The 19,863-nt window shown below is 37.7% G+C and overlaps 1 protein-coding gene across 3 annotated transcripts in view; it reads right to left on the bottom strand.

Moving 5' to 3' along the window:
• Positions 1-18,866, bottom strand: part of LOC125238582 (cysteine dioxygenase type 1) — a 54,908-nt gene extending 36,042 nt beyond the window's left edge. The window contains exons 1-4 of one of the 3 annotated variants that reach the window (XM_048145929.1): positions 18,731-18,866; positions 11,883-11,989; positions 8,017-8,166; positions 3,962-4,108 (exon numbers count right to left, since the gene is read on the bottom strand). In XM_048145929.1, coding sequence (XP_048001886.1) covers positions 3,962-4,108; positions 8,017-8,166; positions 11,883-11,974 — 389 coding nt within the window. In that variant the 5' untranslated portion in view covers positions 11,975-11,989; positions 18,731-18,866. Of the gene's footprint in view, positions 1-3,961; positions 4,109-8,016; positions 8,167-11,882; positions 11,990-15,637; positions 15,813-17,156; positions 17,294-18,730 lie in introns of those variants that run through there. The other 2 variants (XM_048145930.1, XM_048145931.1) reach the window with 2 other exon arrangements.
• Between the last annotated feature and the right edge of the window lie 997 nt (positions 18,867-19,863).

The raw sequence follows: 19,863 nt of genomic DNA, 5'->3' as shown, positions 1-19,863 counted from the left end.
TGGCTTCACTTTTTAACGTGCTAATTCTATAGAGCCAGGTTTCTGGGCTCTCTGGTGATTCTGTGTTTTAAACACATCTTTAGAATAAAAGCTTTACCTTATGTCAAAAAAGTATTTTATTTGAATAAAGGTATTTTGAAGATACCTATTTTGCATTTTGTATTTCAAATACCTTTTTCTAAAACTATTTTGTATTTTTATTTGAAATAGGTAAAAAACCAAAGTATTTGCATTTTGTATTTAAATACATTGCTGGAGAGCATCACTTTGTTTTTCTGTCAATGAAAAGAAGAATATAGTAACTATGTATGAAGTCCATGTAGAGGCACTGCGTTTCAATATTAAGTATCAGTGTGAGATAAGATTTTTCAAAATAATAGTTACGATATTTGTTTAATTTGATAGTCACGTGTATTTAAATTGTAGTAAGTATCTACATTAGTTCAGAGTTTATTGCTGGGTGTGGCCATACTGTAGATAGAGCTCTTTCTTGTACTGTGCCCTTAGGTTCCCCCTTTGTAATAATTGCAGTGGTTCTTCAAATCATACATGCGGTAAATAATGCGGTCGTGGCACGGAATATCTACTAGCTGAAGAAGAGTTACTGTCAAAGTAAAATGTGTAATCACAGTGCCTATACTGCTATCTCTCGACACAGGCTTAAAACTTTTGAACCACAGTTTTGAAAATTTGACCCATATTCTTAGCTTGATATGAGTTAAAGTGTAAAATACTAATATTGGCGCCATCTAGCCGAGCACCCCCAAAGGTGTAAAGCCATCTAAGCCACCGTACCTTTTTCTTTATAGTTCTGAGTTTGGCCGTTTTCTTCCTATCTGTCTATACGGAGTTATATAATTGTCTTCCCCTGTTGTAAATAGCAATAGTAACAATAGTTGTGGAGTATACAGATGTATGCGACTAAATAAATGTACAAATGTGTTCTGTGACAAACATTTAAGACATCAAATAAAGTTTAACGAAGCTTGTTCAGTTGTTTTATTGGGCATATTCTATTATATTTACGATCGAATGCAAAAGTATCTCCAAATGTGGTGTTACCATAGGTACAATATTTTGTGTTGTAGAATTAATTTGCCAGTGTAAAATACTAACGCAACAAAGAGTTTGCACATTTTTGTCAATATTTTTGTAGGTAAGTGCGTACTATACTTTGTCAAACAAGTGTGTCAGTAAACAAGAACAAAGAAAACTATATGCATCCTTTTCTTTAGGGTGCTATAAAAATACAACTGTATTTGTATATCGGCAGCAATATTGTGGGCATGGCAATCACATTGAATTTTAAGCGTAGCGAGGGATTTCGATAATAGTAGGTATTGAAATGTTAACGCCCAAGATGTAAATTATTAATTATGTGACAGACATTTAAAGGTATGCAAACTCGTTGCGTTAATATTCTGTACTGACAACAAAGTTCTCGAACAGAAAATTGTCAGTTTGCTCCCTCGTAGAAAAAAACAAAGTCCCTTTTTGTGTGGGTGAGGTAAAAAACTAATTTCCGCCTTATACAAATCATTATTATTATCATAATACAAATCATTTATTCTTGATAAATATAAACAATACAAACACATATTTAATAGTTGTGTTTGTATGTCATTGAAATGAAAACATTGGCACAAAAAAGATAGGAATTTCAATTGCAGTTTAATGGATTTAACATGTTCAAGCTATTTTGTCAATGTGAATGAGGAGACACACTGACATGTTATCCCGCCGGGCACTGACATTTTAGGCGGCGCCTGTACGTAAGTGTAATAATGGGCATGTCATTGTCGTTCATATGTGTGAGAGAGAGAAAAATATATCTTCTTCTCACTCTCACGTATTAAATTCTTTGTCTGTGCAATGGACTTATAAGGTGGCGCCATCTGTCACAAGCTTCGAGTGTGCCTCCTCATTGAATTTCAATGCAAACCCCTTGTATACTAGTGTCTGTACAGAAAGTGAGGAGTCGTGAGTCGTGGAATGTATTAGACCCCATACATTTCACGACTCTTCACTTTCCGGTCAGACTCTATGAATGGCGGCTCTGTAGGAGAAAAAAAAATTCAATTTAAGTATTTTGTAAAATGTGTGAATGTACTTACGACTTGATCCGTAAGCGTGGTTTAGAAGCAACTTGAGATTGGGTGACGTGTATATACCTCCTATAATTTGTGGCGTTTATTTCATAATGTGTGGAGCTAGCATTATGTGACGTGTAGATGTCGGTTTCACAAAAATAACGCTTGTCAATAAAGCTTCATTGCTGCTAAAATTCGTTTAATAATAGTCTTTATCGACCATCACCAGTGTAACCTCTTTTTGATAGCCGGTAAATGACATGTTTAGTTCCGCTACTCGCCACCGCATCGTGCACAGCGTTTCCATAGACAAAAAAGTCTAGCGACCAAATCCACATGTACCAAAAGCTGTCAACGGTCAAAAGGACACATGAATCATGTACCGTTTTGCTTAATGTAAAAAACTATAAGCCCTATTGTACTAAGATAAAGTTGATTTTAGATTCATATTTTTTTTCAATTAATACGTTTTGGTTGGCTCAAAACCAACCTGCGATCCGATCTCACATGCGACCATTATCCACAGTTGATTTTGAAATGATACCACTTGACAGTTAGATAACGGTTCGAATAGGGCCCCAGTTTCCCATTTATAAAGTCTGTTTGATTGTCCGTCCTTTTACGACAAAACGGAGCGACGATTTGGCATAGGCTACTTTGGGGATGGAATTTGTTATGGAGCACTCCGCAATTTTCGAATTTCACGAAAGCGAAGCCGTGGCCAAAGCTAATATTATATATACAGTATTTACTTAAGTAGCTTCGAGAATATTAGATTACGACTTGAATGGCCATTGGCCATCAACATCATACAAACGATCGCAATCGGGACAGAACCGGTTGGCAGGTTAAACAGTCCTTGTTTATGGGGCATGATGGAGGTTGGGAGGTTATCGTGTGTCGCGTATTGTTCTAGTCTGGAAGGTTCTGGTGTGTTGGTAGGTAAAAGGGAATGACTATCTAAGTACACATAATTTAAACAGTTTATTGTCAATATCGTAAATAGAATGGAATATGATTTATAAGGCACACTTCAGCATATTAAATAAAATAAAAAATAAATATTGGAGGACACCTTAGCCCCAAACTAAGCATAGCTTGTACTATGGGAGCTAGGCGATATACATTCTTATATAGATAAATACATACTTATATGTTTATGTATATAGAAAACATCCATGACCCTTCATCATCCTCCTTGCGTTATCCCGGCATTTTCGACATTTTATTTTATATAATTTCTTAGATTTCCGGACAGTATTGCATGGACCCTTGGACGTAGTTACGCAATAACGTTCTAAATCCATCTGAAATTGTCATTGAAATGAAAGACTTTTGTTTTTCATACAAGGTCTAAAACTTAATGACCATTTCATGTGGATTGGAACGTTATTGCGTAACTACGTCCCCTTAATATCGTTGGGTGGATAGAGTGGAGGCAGGTCTCCTTGAACTCGGCATTGGCGGGGGCTGGCGTGATGTCGCCCTGGACCGAGTAAAATGGCGTGCTCTTGTGTTGGAGGCCAAGACTCACTTTGGGTCGTCAAGGCAACAAAGTAAGCAAGTAAGTAGTATTTCATGAAGCAAGGAGGTCTAGGTCCCTACCAGAATCTGATGGCAGCTCTGTCTCATTACCTTGGGGATGTTAAGGGCACAGTTTGTTAAAAAGTAGTAAATCAAACTGTCCCTACCTGATTTCCTCGAGGTTTCCAGACAGTATCTTCATGAAGCATCAGTGTGAATCAGCGTGGTCGTGTATAAGCGACGCATGACCCTCTCCCCAGCAGAGGATCATGATATTGTACACTCCATTACTGTCTAACATGAGGGTGTCAACAGTAGAGTGACAGAGATAGATGTATGAGTCCTACCTGACTTCTTCAAGGTTTCCGGACAGTATCTTCATGAAGCAGTGCGAGTCCGCGTGGTCGTGTATAGGCGACGCGTGTCCAGCCCCCCAGCAGAGGATCATGATGTTGAAGGCACCGTTACCAGCGTCCACCAGGTTTCTTGTGTACCTGTGGAGAAATATTTAAATAAATAAAATATTAGGACCCTGCGTGGTGACGCCTTGTTTGGTGATGGGAATTTCACCAGCCCCTTTCGTCCCATGGGTGTTGAAGAAGTCGATTGTGGGATATGGGTTAAATTGTAGCGTAGGCGAGAGGTTGGTAACCTGTCACTGCAATGTGACATTTTTAGGGTTCCGTAGTCAACTAGGAACCCTTATAGTTTCGCCATGTCTGTCTGTCCGTCCGTCCGTCCGTCCGTCCGTCCGTCCGTCCGTCCGCGGATAATCTCAGTAACCGTTAGCACTAGAAAGCTGAAATTTGGTACCAATATGTATATCAATCACGCCAACAAAGTGCAAAAATAAAAAGTGGAAAAAAATGTTTCGTTAGGGCACCCCCCCCTTTTTTTCATTCCAACCCCAACGTGTGATATATCGTTGGATAGGTATTAAAAAATGAATAAGGGTTTACTAATATCGTTTTTTGATAATATTAATAGTTTCGGAAATAATCGCTCCTAAAGGAAAAAAAAGTGCGTCCCCCCCCCTCTAACTTTTGAACCATATGTTTAAAAAATATGAAAAAAATCACAAAAGTAGAACTTTATGAATACTTTCTAGGAAAATTGTTTTGAACTTGATAGGTTCAGTAGTTTTTGAGAAAAATACGGAAAACTACGGAACCCTACACTGAGCGTGGCCCGACACGCTCTTGGCCGGTTTTTTTTTCAACCCTTTAATTGCCAAGAGTAGCACTGAAACTTGAGTTTCATGTGCTCTGTCTACCACTTTATGGGAACAACAGGCGGGATTATATTATATGTATGTATTGTAGGACATTCTTACACAGACTGAAATTGGGGCCAGTCGCTTGAATCGAATCGAAAATCGAAGGTCATTGGCGCAGGGAACGCCCTTAAGATATCTCTGCCAGTAAAGTAAGAATGTCTGAGACCAAATGTAATTGTGGGTTTATTTTTATTATTATAGCTTTGTTTGATTCATACAGTTCTATTTATTAAATAGCCTGGGATCCGCTTTGACAACTAATCCTAAGATTTGACGTAAGTACTAGTTTTTACGAAAGCGACTGCCATCTGACCTTCCAACCCGAAGGGTAAACTAGACCTTATTGGAATTAGTCCGGTTTCCTCACGATGTTTTAACTTCACCGAAAAGCGACTGGCAAATATCAAATGACATTTCGCACATAAGTTCCGAAAACTCATTGGTACGAGTCGGGGTTCGAACCCGCGACCTCCGGATCGAAAGTCGCACGCTCTTACCGCTAGGCCACAAGCGCTTTTTTTACAGGTCTATTTCTCTACCATAGTATTGTTAATTTATAAAAATATAGATACTAGAGAACCTTAATGACGAAATAAAACTTAATAAAATCTCAATTAATCAACAAAATCTTGGTAACAAAATAGGAATTAATAAAAACAAATTTAACTTTTCCCTTAATTTTTTCACAAAGTTGACGGGAATTGCTGGGAGACGCCTCTACTTTGACAGTAGAGGGCGCGTTTCGTTCCAATCATGTTCTGTTTACACGACTCATTATGACCGATTTTTCAAAGTATAAACCATTTTAAAAACTATGTTTAGCATGACTAAAAGTAAACAATTACATATGAAATATTAACGTTTTAAATATTAGTCACTTAATAGTATGTTTTTAGTTTTATTCTGTCTTAGTAAACTAGACTAATATGAAAATAGCTCGTTAAGTAGTCGTAAAATGGAACGTACTTGTACTTTTTACGCACTAGTTCGTAAAATACAACTTCTCGCACGCTAAACAGCCAAAAAACGGGCACTTTTTGAGCAACTGTATTAAAAAATATGTTTTTCATGATCTTGAGACAAATTATTTTTTTCTGTCTTTATCATGCAGTGAACACGCCCATATCACCTGTTCCTTCTAAAAAAATAAAGTTGATATTGTTATCGACAAGTGGGTTTAGTTAAAGTTGAATCATACATTTTGTTTTGACGAAATACTTTAGCAAAGATAAGATAATTATTATAAATAATAACATCATATATGTCACAGTTACAGTAATCGTATGATATTTGTGATAAATAATATTATTATGTTGGCGAACATGTACGTAAGAGAAGATAAAGGATAGGTAAAAGATTATTATTCTTTCCCCTCACTAGCTCGGAAACACGTGTTTGTCCTTTAATACCAGCGGGTAAAAACGCATTTTATCCACCAGTGGATAAAGTAATTTGACTTTGAAAAGATGCAAATTTTCTGCTTTAGAATTTATAAAAGCAGGTGAATCTAGTAATTAAGACAATTTACCACCTGTGGAACTACTGGAAGCAGTGATAAACGCATTTTTTGCGTTGTACTTTCCTCGCTACAGTGAGGGGAAAAGTTTTGTGTTACACACGAGTGCAAATGTATTTTACTTCTCGTGTGTTGAAAAACTCGCAAGCTCAGGATTCTATTCTCGAACCACTCGCTTCGCTCGTGGTTCAACTATAGAGGTTCGGAGGTTCATCTGTACTGTAAAACGTCGTACGATACACGTGCGAAAATGAAGTTCGAAACGAGTGGCGATAAATTAAAACACGACCAAAGGGAGTGTTTTTAATCGACAATTTTTTCTCACTAGTATCGTAATGTACTATTTTACTGTACATATTGCTTTTGTAATTTTTGATAGGCACGAAAAGAGCTCATTCCCGCACTAGTGCGGTAAAGTAGCCATAATTATGTGATTATTAACAGGTAGTTAATTCGCACATCGAGTCGATTTAAAATAACCTTTGATGGTACTACAAATTGATCACCCACATTGGGATTATCGCACTTTTCGCACTTGAGTCGTAAATAACTATTGTAAACGCTTTTAAACAACGTAATGTCCAAGACCTTTACCCGACGAGGGGTCCATAAAAAAAAAGTGTTCTACCAAAAAAAGTGAAAAGCTAGAGATATAACTTAGTATTACACCAATAATTATAATTTATTTAATTTTCATGTTATTCGAATCTTTTTCTATGAAAAATGCAATGTCATTAATTAATATATAATTTAAAATAATAATAAACAATAATACACATAATATAAATAAGAACACAATAATTTATATGCATGCGTGTAATAATAAATAAAGCACGAAGAACAAAAAATGACACTAAACTAAACGGATTAGCATATGTAATTTCAAAGTTGGAATAATAAAGGCTTCTTTATTTTTATTTATGTATTTATTTTATAATGTCCAATACCTAGTTGTTTTCGTCAAATACTCAATGACAGTGACAGATTGATAACATAATCCCTGTTTTTGCCAAAACACAGATAAATGATAATCGTAGTTTCCAATATTAATATTATTTTACTTTGATCTATCGTTAGAAGGCCAACTTTACTAGCCAAGATAACAATAGTTTCTACCAATGTCACTGATCCGCCTCTTACGACTGAAATGAAATGAAATATTTATTTTCCAAGTAGGCACATTACAATGCGCTTATGAACGTCAAATAAAGCTACGCCGGCTCTAACCCTACGCCTCAGCCTCGAGAAGATTTCAGTCCCCCCTCAGTAGGAGGGGGGTATCCACTATGGGACTGGCAGGAAACTCTAAATGTAAAGACAGGCTCGAGTAGACAAAAAGTACCTTATGTCATTCTCCATCCCTTCAACTATCTCCAGTAAAAAAAAAAAAATAAAAAATGCCTGACCGCGACATAGTGGACCGATTTTCATAAAACATGGCTAAGAACACTCCCGACTATCTCAGTTTTCAAACTAAATCGAAATCGGTTCATCCGTTTGGGAGCTACGATGCCACAGACCACAGACAGACACACACAGACAAACAGGCAGATAAACAGAGAGACACGTCAAACTTATAACACCCCGTCGTTTTTGCGTTAAAAACTTACCGAAAACGGTCAAATTTGGCATATTTCTTCCAGTCTTTCGGGCTGCTCTTGTATCCCAGCATTAGCTTCTGCACATCCTGGACATTCACGTGGTCCCGGGAGAATATGGCGTGTATCTCTTCCACCAGCTTTTCCAGGCCTGTGATTTCGCTGCAAGGAAATAAAATAAAGTCAATAACACTATAAAAATCATCGGAGATCGCGGGTTCGAACCCCGGCTCGTACCAATGAGTTATGTGCGAAATTTCTGATATTTGCCAGTCGCTTTTCGGTGAAGGCAATCATCGTTAGGAAAGCAGACTAATCCCAATAGGGCCTTGTTAACTTTCGAGTTGGAAGGTCAGTTAAGTCGCTTACGTAAAACTAGTGTCTGCGCCAAATCTTGTGATTAGTTGTCAAAGCGGACCCCAGACTCCCATGAGTCGTGGCGAATGCTGAGATAACGCAAGGAGGAGCATTATGGAAATCATTTGGCTGGCTGGACGTCATGACAATATGTAGACAATCTCACACCTGTGGATGCCGAAGACAAGGGAAAGTGGAGAAGACTGAGCAGGAAAGCGGACCCTGGCTCTAGGCCGGGAAAATGCTAGGTTTAAGACAACGTTATAAAAATCTGCACGGGAAGCATGGTCGCGCGATAGACGATAAAATAGCAGGCCGTCCCTATCGCACTATTTGTAAGTGCGATAGGGACGGCCTGATATTTTATCGTCTATCGCGCGACCATGCTTCCCGTGCAGTTGTATAACCTTACAGTTTTATGACCTGAATTGTCAGTCTTATCACGGACCTTTGTTCCAGATTTTTCGGAGGAATGCGCGTAGCTAAAACGTTGATACTCAAGATTTGTTGATAAGAGTTGATACCCTTTGACACTCAAGAGCGGATCCAGCTTTGTACTTGGGGAGAGGGGGGGGGGGTGTCACGTGGCTCTTGGCTCATAAATACTTTGTACGTTTGTCCATCTTTCACGGCAAAAGGGAGGCGACGAATTGACGTGATTTTTTAAGTGGAGATAGTTGAAGGTATGGAGAGTGACAGAGGCTACATTTTGTCTCTTTCTAACGCGAGCGAAGTCGCGGGCGAAAGCTAGTATCACATAAATAAATACATTTTACCATGTAATCAAATTTAAGTTATAATTTAGAAATTTGCGTCTCCGTCTTCTATTTGATTTGGATGCCATATCTTACTACCTATTGTTATTTATAAGATAAGTAAAGAAACAGGTCTCAGATGATAAATTCATGCATGGTGACAATATTGACAGAGTTTTATTGTGGGATGTTGACAGTTAAGATGACAGAAGTTCGACATGAGTTAGAAGTGTAAAGGTGCGACCACATCGCTGCTTAAAAAACGGTGACGGTACGGAATCGCAGTGACGCATCGCATCCGTACCGTTTTCACCGCATGCTCCCCACACCGCTGCTCAAAATACGCAGACGGTACGGAAACGCAGTGACTTTCATATGGGGCACGTCGTGCGTTTCCGTACTGTCTTTTTAACCTCCGACGCAAAAACGACGTCTATCTGTGTGTGTGTCTGTCTGTCTGTATGTGTGTGTGTCTGTCTGTGGCATCATAGCTCCCGAACGGATGAACCGATTTAGATTTGTTTTTTTTGTCTGAAAGCTGAGTTAGTCGGGAGTGTTCTTAGCCATGTTTCATGAAAATCGGACCACTATGTCGCGGTCGGGGGTTTTTTCAAAATTTTAATTTTGTGGTTAGGTTATTTAAGCAGCGGTGTGGTCGCACCTTAATGACATCTCGGAAACACCAAAGAGCATTGAATCACTACTAAGTTTTAAATAGTAAAGAAATTTGACATGTAGGTGTCATGAAAGAGTCACGATCAGTCACGATTGCAGCGGAAGTTTTTGACATGTCACGTCAGTCTGTTACTTTCGTTTAGTTTTGTATGGAAGAATATTGTATAAAGAAGAAATAATAATTGTCTAATTGATTATTGTTGAGGACGATATGGAAATAGAGAGAGATATGCTGTTATCCTTTTGTAGATGAAAAAACAAATAATGTAAGCATCTCTTGAGCTTTTAATTCATCACTTTCACTGAGTAGCCTACCTCATTTTATTAACCCACGACGCAAAAACGACGGGGTGTTATAAGTTTGACGTGTCTGTCTGTCTGTCTGTGTGTGTGTCTGTCTGTGACATCGTAGCTCCCGAACGGATGAACCATGTTTCCATTTGAAAGCCATTGTTTCATGGAAATCGGTCCACTATGCCGCGGTCGGAGGTTTTACAAAATAATCCGCCAATTCTCAGATAGTCTTACTGCGTTTTCACATTATCTGATCCGATATCGGATGCAGGACCCATACATTACAGGCGCCATCTTAGATTTTTTCCATTATAATCCTTCCGATATCCGATATCGGATAGGATAATGTGATAACGGACTTACACGTCTCATGACACGGACAAATGCACCATCCGCATAGTTTATTCCTTACATTTCATTAATCTGTGCCTTTTCACTCGCACTTATTTTATTACTAGCTTCGCTCGCGTTAGAAAGAGACAAAAAGTAGCCTATGAGCTCCATCCCTTCAACTATCTCCACTTAAAAAATCATGTCAATTCATCGCTCCGTTTTGCCGTGAAAGGCGGACAAACAGACAAACACACTTTCCCATTTATAATATTAGTATGAATTAATGGGCTTACTCCTGGCCACAGACTAGCCAAAGGCAAAGACGTGTCCTACGATGGAGTGAACTCGCCCAGAAGATGCCTGTTCACATTAATTGAAGGTTGCCGGGTTATATGAGCTCGGAAATATAGCCGCCGGCAAGGAATTCCACGCCTTGGCTTTTGAAAAAAACCCCGACCGCGATGTAGTAGACCGATTTTCATGAAACATGGCTAAGAACACTCCCGACTAACTCAGCTTTTATATTTTTTTTTTATACTACGTCGGGGGCAAACAAGCATACGGTCCGCCTGATGGAAAGCGGTCACCGTAACCTATGGACGCCTGCAACTCAAAGAGTGTCACATGCGCGTTGCCACCCCATTAGAAACTTGTACACTCCCCTTTGCTGTGTTAAGTACACAGCAAAAAGGAGTGTACAAGTTCAAAGGAGGGTTTGGGTTGCTGACGACTCAAAGGACAATAGACGGAACAAATTAGTTCCGTAAGTCCTCCCATCGTCAGCACCCTGCTTTCAGACAAAAAAACTAAATCTAAATCGGTTCATCCGTTCGGGAGCTACGATGCCACAGATAGACACACACACACACAGACAGACAAACAGACAGCCACACAGACAGACACGTCAAATTTTTTGGTGTGTTGTTGACGACCGGTCTGGCTCAGTCGGTAGTGACCCTGCCTGCTAAGCCGCGGTCCTGGGTACGAATCCCGGTAAGGGCATTTATTTGTGTGATGAGCACTAATATTTGTTCCTGAGTCATGGATGTTTTCTATGTATATAAGTATGTATTTATCTATTTAAGTATGTATATCGTCGCCTAGCAGCCATAGTACAAGATTTGCTTAGTTTGGGCACATCTCGGACACTAGCGATCAAATATATGAAAGAGGCGCGTTCCTAGCACACATTCTAAGCTCCTGTAGGTGAACGCATACCGTGCTTGTGATATGACACGTCGACTGTACGCGTTTTTGACAGGCGGTAACTGTGAGGTAACCGAGAGGGGGTGGCCGGCGCTTTCAGCGGGGAGCGGAAGTGGCCATACTGTACGATAGTACTCTTTATTATACTGTGGTTTGGGGCTAAGTTGATCTGTGTAAGGTGACCCCAATATTTATTTATTTCTGTTTAAACTTATACCACCCCGTCGTTTTTGCGTCGGGGGTTAAAACGGTACTCACTGGTCAATTTTGATAGGTCTCTCGATGGGCAGCACTTCCATGTCTGTGCATTGGGACACTCTCATCTTGCAGTTAGCGTTTTCTACGTCCATGTTGGTTTAAATATACTGGAACAACATAAAAAATGGAAGGTAAGTAAAATATTCCTTTTTCAGACGTTGAGAAACATATAGACTACTTCTTCATTCGATAAGGGATTTATATACAGGTTAACAGTATAATAATTATATTGATTTCCATTAATCAAATAAGTTTTGTTGCAAAAAATTTATTTTTGACACAAGCTTTTATCACCGACTGTACCTTTCTTTCAACATTATACATACATTATGTTTATAAATTATAATATATTATTTGTATGTATATTTGTATTTATATTTGTGTATATAGAATAGAATAGAATAGAATAGAATAGAATAGAATAAACATTTATTCGTGAACACAGACAAGACAAAGAACACATAATAACAACAAGTCAGAAAGTAGTATATGTATGTGTAATGATATGAACGTATTATTTATGTATTATATTGATTGTAAATAATATTGCTATACTTGTCAATAGTTGTCATGCTTTCTAAATTTATTTTTCTCACTGCACCCACATTCGCGAATTTCTGCTTGGCCCTATGGATGGCTGGTAGAGAATGCCTTAAGGCATTAAGTCCGCCATTTGTACTTTTTTCCAATTGTGCAATAAAGTTTAAATAAATAATAATAAACATTCATCTACTGCTCTCCGAGACGTTTCTAAAAACCCCTTACTCGATGGGGATACGATATTTCATAACAGAGTTCCTATGACCGTCTTTCTGCTCCATCATCAGATCAGCTTCATGATACCATAATATTGCATTGGCACGTGAATTAAATACCTAGTTGTGCAAAATTTCAGCTCAATCGGGAAGTGGGTCAAATTTAGCTTCTAAGTTTTGACCCAAACTAACATACTAACAAGGCAAGTTGAATAAAAGCTTGTATAGGCAGTTATTTGTGTTATGTGGACCATAGAGGAATTAGTAAGGGAAGAGTTGTATCCATACTTACATCAGTAAATGCGAGTTATTTGTATAGGCATAGTTAAGTGACATCTAGCGACATTCACGCGTCAATCACGCGTCAAATTGCCGGAATTATCATACCACTCGATACTAGGTGGCAACTGTGTCTCGTCTGCCAAAAAATTAATATTAGAACAGTTTACAACTTATATTACAAGCAGAAGGAATTGAAAACAGAATATTGATTAATGCTATTGTAATATTAGCTAAAAATTTGTCAGCATTAGACTTTTCGTTCGTCGCGACATCTATTGAAAAGTAGCAGCACTGATAATTTACGCTAGTTGACGCGTGATTGGCGCGTGATTGTCACTAGATGTCACTATAACTATACTTATACAAATAACTCTCATTACTGATGTATGGAGTTACAACTCTTCCCTTAGGTACTTATTCCTCTATTATGTGCCAAGATATTTTTTCCATCGACGTTTTCTATGTATTTTCTATGTATTTGTATATTATGTATATCGTTGTCTCAGTACGAAGTTAAATACTAAGATGGGTCACGACACATAGAAGGAAATTAATGATTTAAATATAAGTAAATATTTGTTTTACTTATCACTTATCACTTATCACCCAATAACAGTCTCACCACGTAAGTTTATGATAATTTTCGTCATACACAAGTCAATGATTTCACGTCATACATTTAAAACTTATTTCCATAAGGTCATAATCGCCTATCATTCTCATACAGCATAAGCCTTTATTTATAGTGACATATTAATATGTCAGTTCAGTTTGACGTTAAACTAATTTCAACTTTGAGGTCTTCGCATACGTAGTAAATTTCATTATTTTTTCTTAGAAAATAATTTCAAGTCAATTGAAACTTAAAGTTATTCAATTGTGGGTTGAATTTGTTTAAATTCAACCCACAATTGAATGATAATGTTTTTCTTCACAATTTCGTCTTCACGAACGTTGCCAATAAGTAATTAAATAAGCTTTTTTTTAAAAAAAATACATTTTTGGCACAAGCTATTATCGCCGACTGTACCTATTCTTCTTTCAACAGTCATCTACTGCTCTCCGAGACGTTTCTAAAAACCCCTTACTCGATGGGGATACGACGTTTCATAACAGAGTTCCTTATGACCACCTTTCTGCTCCATCATCAGATCAGCTCCATGATACCTTAACATTGCATTGTCACGTGATTTACCTACCTAAGTGTGCAAAATTTCAGCTCAATCGGAAACCGGGAAGTGGGTCAAATTTAGCTTCTACGTTTTGACCCTAACTAACATACTAACAAGGCAAGTTGAATAAAAGCTTTTTTTTATTGATATAAATGGGCTTACTCTTGGACACAGACTAGCCAAAGGCAAAGACGTGGCCTACGATGGAGTGAGTTCGCCCAGAAGATGCCTATTCACTCTTGATTTGAAGGTTGCCGGGTTGCATGAGCTCGGAAATATAGCCGCCGGCAAGGAATTCCACTCCTTGGCAGTGCGCATAAGAAAAGAAGAAGCAAAGTCGTGCGAATTCGCGGAATATCTACCAAGTAAGGATGGAAATCGGCCGTGCGTCTAAGAGTCCGATGGTAGAATGGGGACGGTGGAATAAGCTCGTGTAGCTCTTGAGATGAAAATTTATTAAACTTTTTACTGTATTTACGCTCCTGACTATACATTACAAAGTGTCATCCTATTTTAAGATCGATCATAACATGTTTATCTATTTTTCTAGGCACTTTCCTATCATCCATCTAACACTAGAACATAACAAGATAAGCATGTTTTTCTACACGTCTAATAGCATCTTTAGCACAGCTGGCCTTGTCGCGCGCGAGTCCATACATCAAGTGCGACTTCAAGTATGGACTCGCGCGCGACAAGACAAGTTGTTTTTCAAAAATTTCAAAGATGTGCGTGGTTAAAATATCTCGCAATGCTCACGAGCGCCGTGTATATTGACTATTGGTTGTCCTATTTGTAAATGATTATTATGATAACTAAAAGTTCAATTATCACAGCAACATGCAAGAGTTAAAAGCTATTAATATTATTAATGATTATTAATTATATCATTATAGTAATAAACATTGATTTTATTACGTTCATTAGAGCGAATAGGTATTGCAAACTACTATTTAAATTGCAGCAGTTAATAAGTATTAGTAATAACAACTTTTTTTTCCAGCTACATTTCATTTTGAATACAATCATAAATAAATAAGCAAATATTTTATGGTACATTACGATACAAGTGTGAAAAAAAGGAATTCCGAAACGAGTGGCGATAAATAAAACCACGACCAAAGGGAGTGTTTTAAATCGACACGAGTTACGAATTTCCTTTTCGCCCGTGTATCGTACGACGTTTTTCAGTACAGATGAGCCTCCGAAGTTTCGACCTGTTATATAATGAACCACTTCTCGCACTAGTGCGTAAAAAATACACCATCTGAACTGAAGATGTAATTTTCAGTAAAGATAGTCTTTTTTGCCCGAACTAGTGCGCAAATCGTTTATTTTTTCGTCAGGTTTAAACTTCGAGGGCCATCTGTATAAGTAGGTACCTACTGAAAAATGTACGATACACGTACTAGGCACAAAAAGGTAATTCGTAACTCGTGTCGATTTAAAACACTCCCTTTAATCGTATTTTAATATATCGCCACTCGTTTCAAACTTCCCATTGTCCGCACTTGTATCGTAATCTATTATTTTATTAGAAACTAACCTTTTAGCTTTTCCTTTATAATTTCACCAATATCACTTCACAAAAAATTAACACAGTTTACCTAAGTCAAAAAAGTTAACCTTAAAAAAAGTCTTGGTCAAAAATGTTAACCTTAAAAAAAGTCTTGGTCAAAAAAGATAACCTTAAAAACGTCAAATAAGAAAGTTACGTTTAAGTATTCGTTGGTAACACAACTGTATGACTTCTCGTACTGTTATCAAGTGAAGTAAATATTTTGCGTTGAGTTACTTATCGCATTTTAGGTCCCGAGGGCGCGTTCTGATTGAATAACGGGTTATGAAGTTGATTTCGTTATGTGATTACTCATAGCAAATCCAGAAAATAAATCCATACTAATATTATAAATGGGAAAGTGTGTGTGTCTACATGTTTGTTTGTCCGTCTTTCGTGGCAAAACGGAGCTACGAATTTTCGGGATCTTTTAAGTGGAGATAGTTGAAGGGATAGAGAGTGACATAGGCTACTTTTTGTCTCTTTTCACTCCACTTCCCTATAATAGGGGGGGGTGAAAGTTTGTATGGAGTATTTCACAATTGCCAAATTTAACGCGAGCGAAGCCGCGGGCAAAAGCTAGTCAACCATAAACTCGATCGTATAATGGTTCTTACATTATTTATACTTAATTCGATTGTAATGTTTAACTTTTGTACCATAATGAATATACATACATTTGAAAACTTTCTGACGAATTAAAAATACACTTGGAAATTTAATAAAAAACCGGCCAAGAGCGTGTCGGGCCACGCTCAGTGTAGGGTTCCGCAGTTTTCCGTATTTTTCTCAAAAACTACTAAACCTATCAAGTTCAAAACAATTTTCCTAGAAAGTCTTTATAAAGTTCTACTTTTGTGATTTTTTTCATATTTTTTAAACATATGGTTCAAAAGTTAGAGGGGGGGGACGCACTTTTTTTTCCTTTAGGAGCGATTATTTCCGAAAATATTAATATTATCAAAAAACGATCTTAGTAAACCCTTATTAATTTTTAAATACCTATCCAACAATATATCACACGTTGGGGTTGGAATGAAAAAAAATATCAGCCCCCACTTTACATGTAGGGGGGGTACCCTAATAAAACTTTTTTTTCCATTTTTTATTTTTGCACTTTGTTGGCGTGATTAATATACATATTGGTACCAAATTTCAGCTTTCTAGTGCTAACGGTTACTGAGATTATCCGCGGACGGACGGACGGACGGACGGACGGACGGACGGACGGACAGACAGACATGGCGAAACTATAAGGGTTCCTAGTTGACTACGGAACCCTAAAAAAGTACGTTGAGTATTAGCTACTTATTAGGTACAGATGGGTGTTAGATGAGTGCATATCTTAAGTAGGCGCCTACTCAGGTTCCTTTAGGATCCAGAATAAACTAGATATATTCGATAGTGACATTGTTTACCTAAAAAGGTTTCAACAGCTTTTCCAGCTACTTGAAAACTTCAAATCAAAAATATACTACCTACTAAAGTCTTTAAATAGTAAACTTACATAAATGAGGTGATTTTCCAAATAAATAAATTCACTTTTCACAAAAGTTCACCGGCAACTTTCAAACAACTCACAAAATGTCTGCCTTGACGCGCGTTCGAAAATCGAGTGAATGTTTTCGCGCTCTCACTTACATTTTTTTTATCTCGGACCGGCTGGACTTCGGTGGTCTAATCGTATGGGAGTAAGTGAGAGCGCGATGTCACTAAAAAACCGGCCAAGTGCGAGTCGGACTCGCGCACCGAGGGTTCCGTACAAATTGCTGTTTCTTTTGATTGCGTTGACATAGAAGTTTGATTTTGTTACAGCTTAAAGGTATTGTAGACCTGAGTATTTGGTATGAATTTCAATTTAATACCTCTACGCGTTTATGAGGAAATGGGTAGTAAGGTTAAAATTATTAAAAAAATATATTATGTGATGTAACTAAAAATTTATGGTTTTCGTAATTTTTCCTTTATCTATGCTATAAGACGTTGCTTCGTACCAAATTTCAAGATTCTGAGTTTACGGGAAGCACCCTGTAGGTTTTGATTCCCTTGCAAGTGTCGAAAATTTGCGGCATAAACGGCTGTATCTTTTGATTGCGTTGGCTTAGAAGTTTGATTTTTTCACAGCTTCAAGGGACAGTAGACCTGAATAATTGATATAAATTTCAGCTTCATACCTCCACGCGTTCCTGAGAAAAAGGGTCTTGACAGACGGACGGACGGACGGACAGACGGACAACAAAGTGATCCTATAAGGGTTCCGTTTTTTCCTTTTGAGGTACGGAACCCTAAAAAGGGCGGATAGGTACGAAAAGTGCGGAAAAATATTAAAATAAAATAGAAAGATGCATTATTTGTACAAAATGTTTCGATACTTAGTGTTTTAGATATGTATATATTTGTTATTATAATATTAACTAAAGACAACTAAGTGAATAATTGAACGACACACAACCGTTTAATGACGAACTCGAGACCAATCTTTACAATTTTTTCTATCGACGATTTCATTAAATCGTGTATCGAGTACAGCTATGTTCTTTGAAATATAATGAATAATAACATATAATTTACTTGCCTTACTAAGACTAATAGTTTGTCATAAAAAACTGCGCAAGTAACATCAATTTTACGCAATTGGGTGTTGTTAGCTCCCAAACCATGGGGAGGCCGTCCTTGAAACGTCGTCGGAGGCTAGTTTAAATACTTAATAGTTATACTATATGCGTGTAATATTCGTGAAATTGTAAATCAGTGTGTTACAAAATACATTCGTTGTAAGTATACAATTTGTATAAGTACATAAATTTAAAAATACCCCTAAAAACGAACATTTTTTTAATCCTACGTCGGTGGCAAACTAGCATACGGTCCGTCTGATGGAAAGCGGTCACCGTAACCTATGGACGCCTGCAACTCAAGGAGTGTCACATGCGCGTTGCCAACCCATTAGAAACTTGAACAATGTTGTATAACCAAAAATAATACACATTTTAACGTAGGTTTAATAATGTAGGTCATAACTATAGTTAAATGTCAAAAAAAAATATTTTGAAAATTAAAAAAATACTTAAATCCACTCACGTTTTGAAACTCAAACAAATAATCCACTTTTCACAAGAAAAAATCACAGCAACTTTAAAACTAAAAGTCACTACAAAATGTCTGCTTTGGCGCGCGTTCGGATATCGAGTGAAGGTTTTCGCGCTCTCACTGACGTTTTGTTTTTTTTTTTATCAGACCGGCGGGACTTGAGTCTTATAACATAGTTAACAGGTGTAACGTAACCTGATTTAAGTCCATCCCTACTATCGATACTATAGATACTAGAGTGTGTAGTGTAGGCGCTGTGTGCGCAGCCTAATGCAGAAACGCTGACGACAATATCTCTTTTGTTGCTATCTATCATCGCTCTTGCATATTGGCGCGACAGAGCCAGACTACATTTCTGCGGCGTTTCGGTGGCGTTTTGCGTCGCAGAAATGCCATTCGGCTACGGGGCCACTTTGTAAGGCCTGGGGGCCGATTTTTGAGTCTCACTGTCCCTAAATATCGTTTGAAAACGGTGAATTGCCTATTATTTTCAGTGACAATTTTCTGAATTCGAACGCGTGAGACTCAAAAATCGGCCCCAGACCAGGGGGCCCATTTTTGAGTCTCACTGTCACTAAAATACCGCAATACACCGTTTTTGAATTGAATTGAATTGAATTTGAATTGGAATTCTTTATTTCAGGTTTATCGACCCATATTTTTGTTAATAATATATTTAGCTTAAAACTAGGTTATTTATTATAGATTAGGCATTTTCAACCGATATTTTAGTGACAGTGAGACTCAAAAATCGGCCCCCTGAGTCGACGCCCAAAGCGTAGCGTCCGACGTGGCGTGCAGTGGACGGGAGCGTACTATCAGCTGCAAAATTGCACGGGGAAATTATGGACGAATTCATTGATAGACTTCCGGTTCGAACGCCATCTTAGCGGTATCGTGTCGTGAATAATTTCTTTTTCTTTTGCTCATTAATGTTGTTTAAAGTGTAAATATCTGGGCGACCGAGCTTCGCTCGGTTCTACATATTTTAATATATCACGTCTTTAGATAAAAAAAACTCTTATAAATACAAAAACAAAAAAAAAGACAAAAAACAAAAACTTAATTTCTGGCCGGGATTCGAAACCCTGACACCTACGATCTATCTGCGTACATTAGACCGA

Source organism: Leguminivora glycinivorella, chromosome 24 (assembly GCF_023078275.1).
Source record: "Leguminivora glycinivorella isolate SPB_JAAS2020 chromosome 24, LegGlyc_1.1, whole genome shotgun sequence".
Taxonomy (NCBI): Eukaryota; Metazoa; Arthropoda; class Insecta; order Lepidoptera; family Tortricidae; genus Leguminivora; species Leguminivora glycinivorella.
The sequence above is the reverse complement of the archived record's forward strand: the minus strand, read 5'-3'. Positions and strand labels throughout refer to the sequence as shown.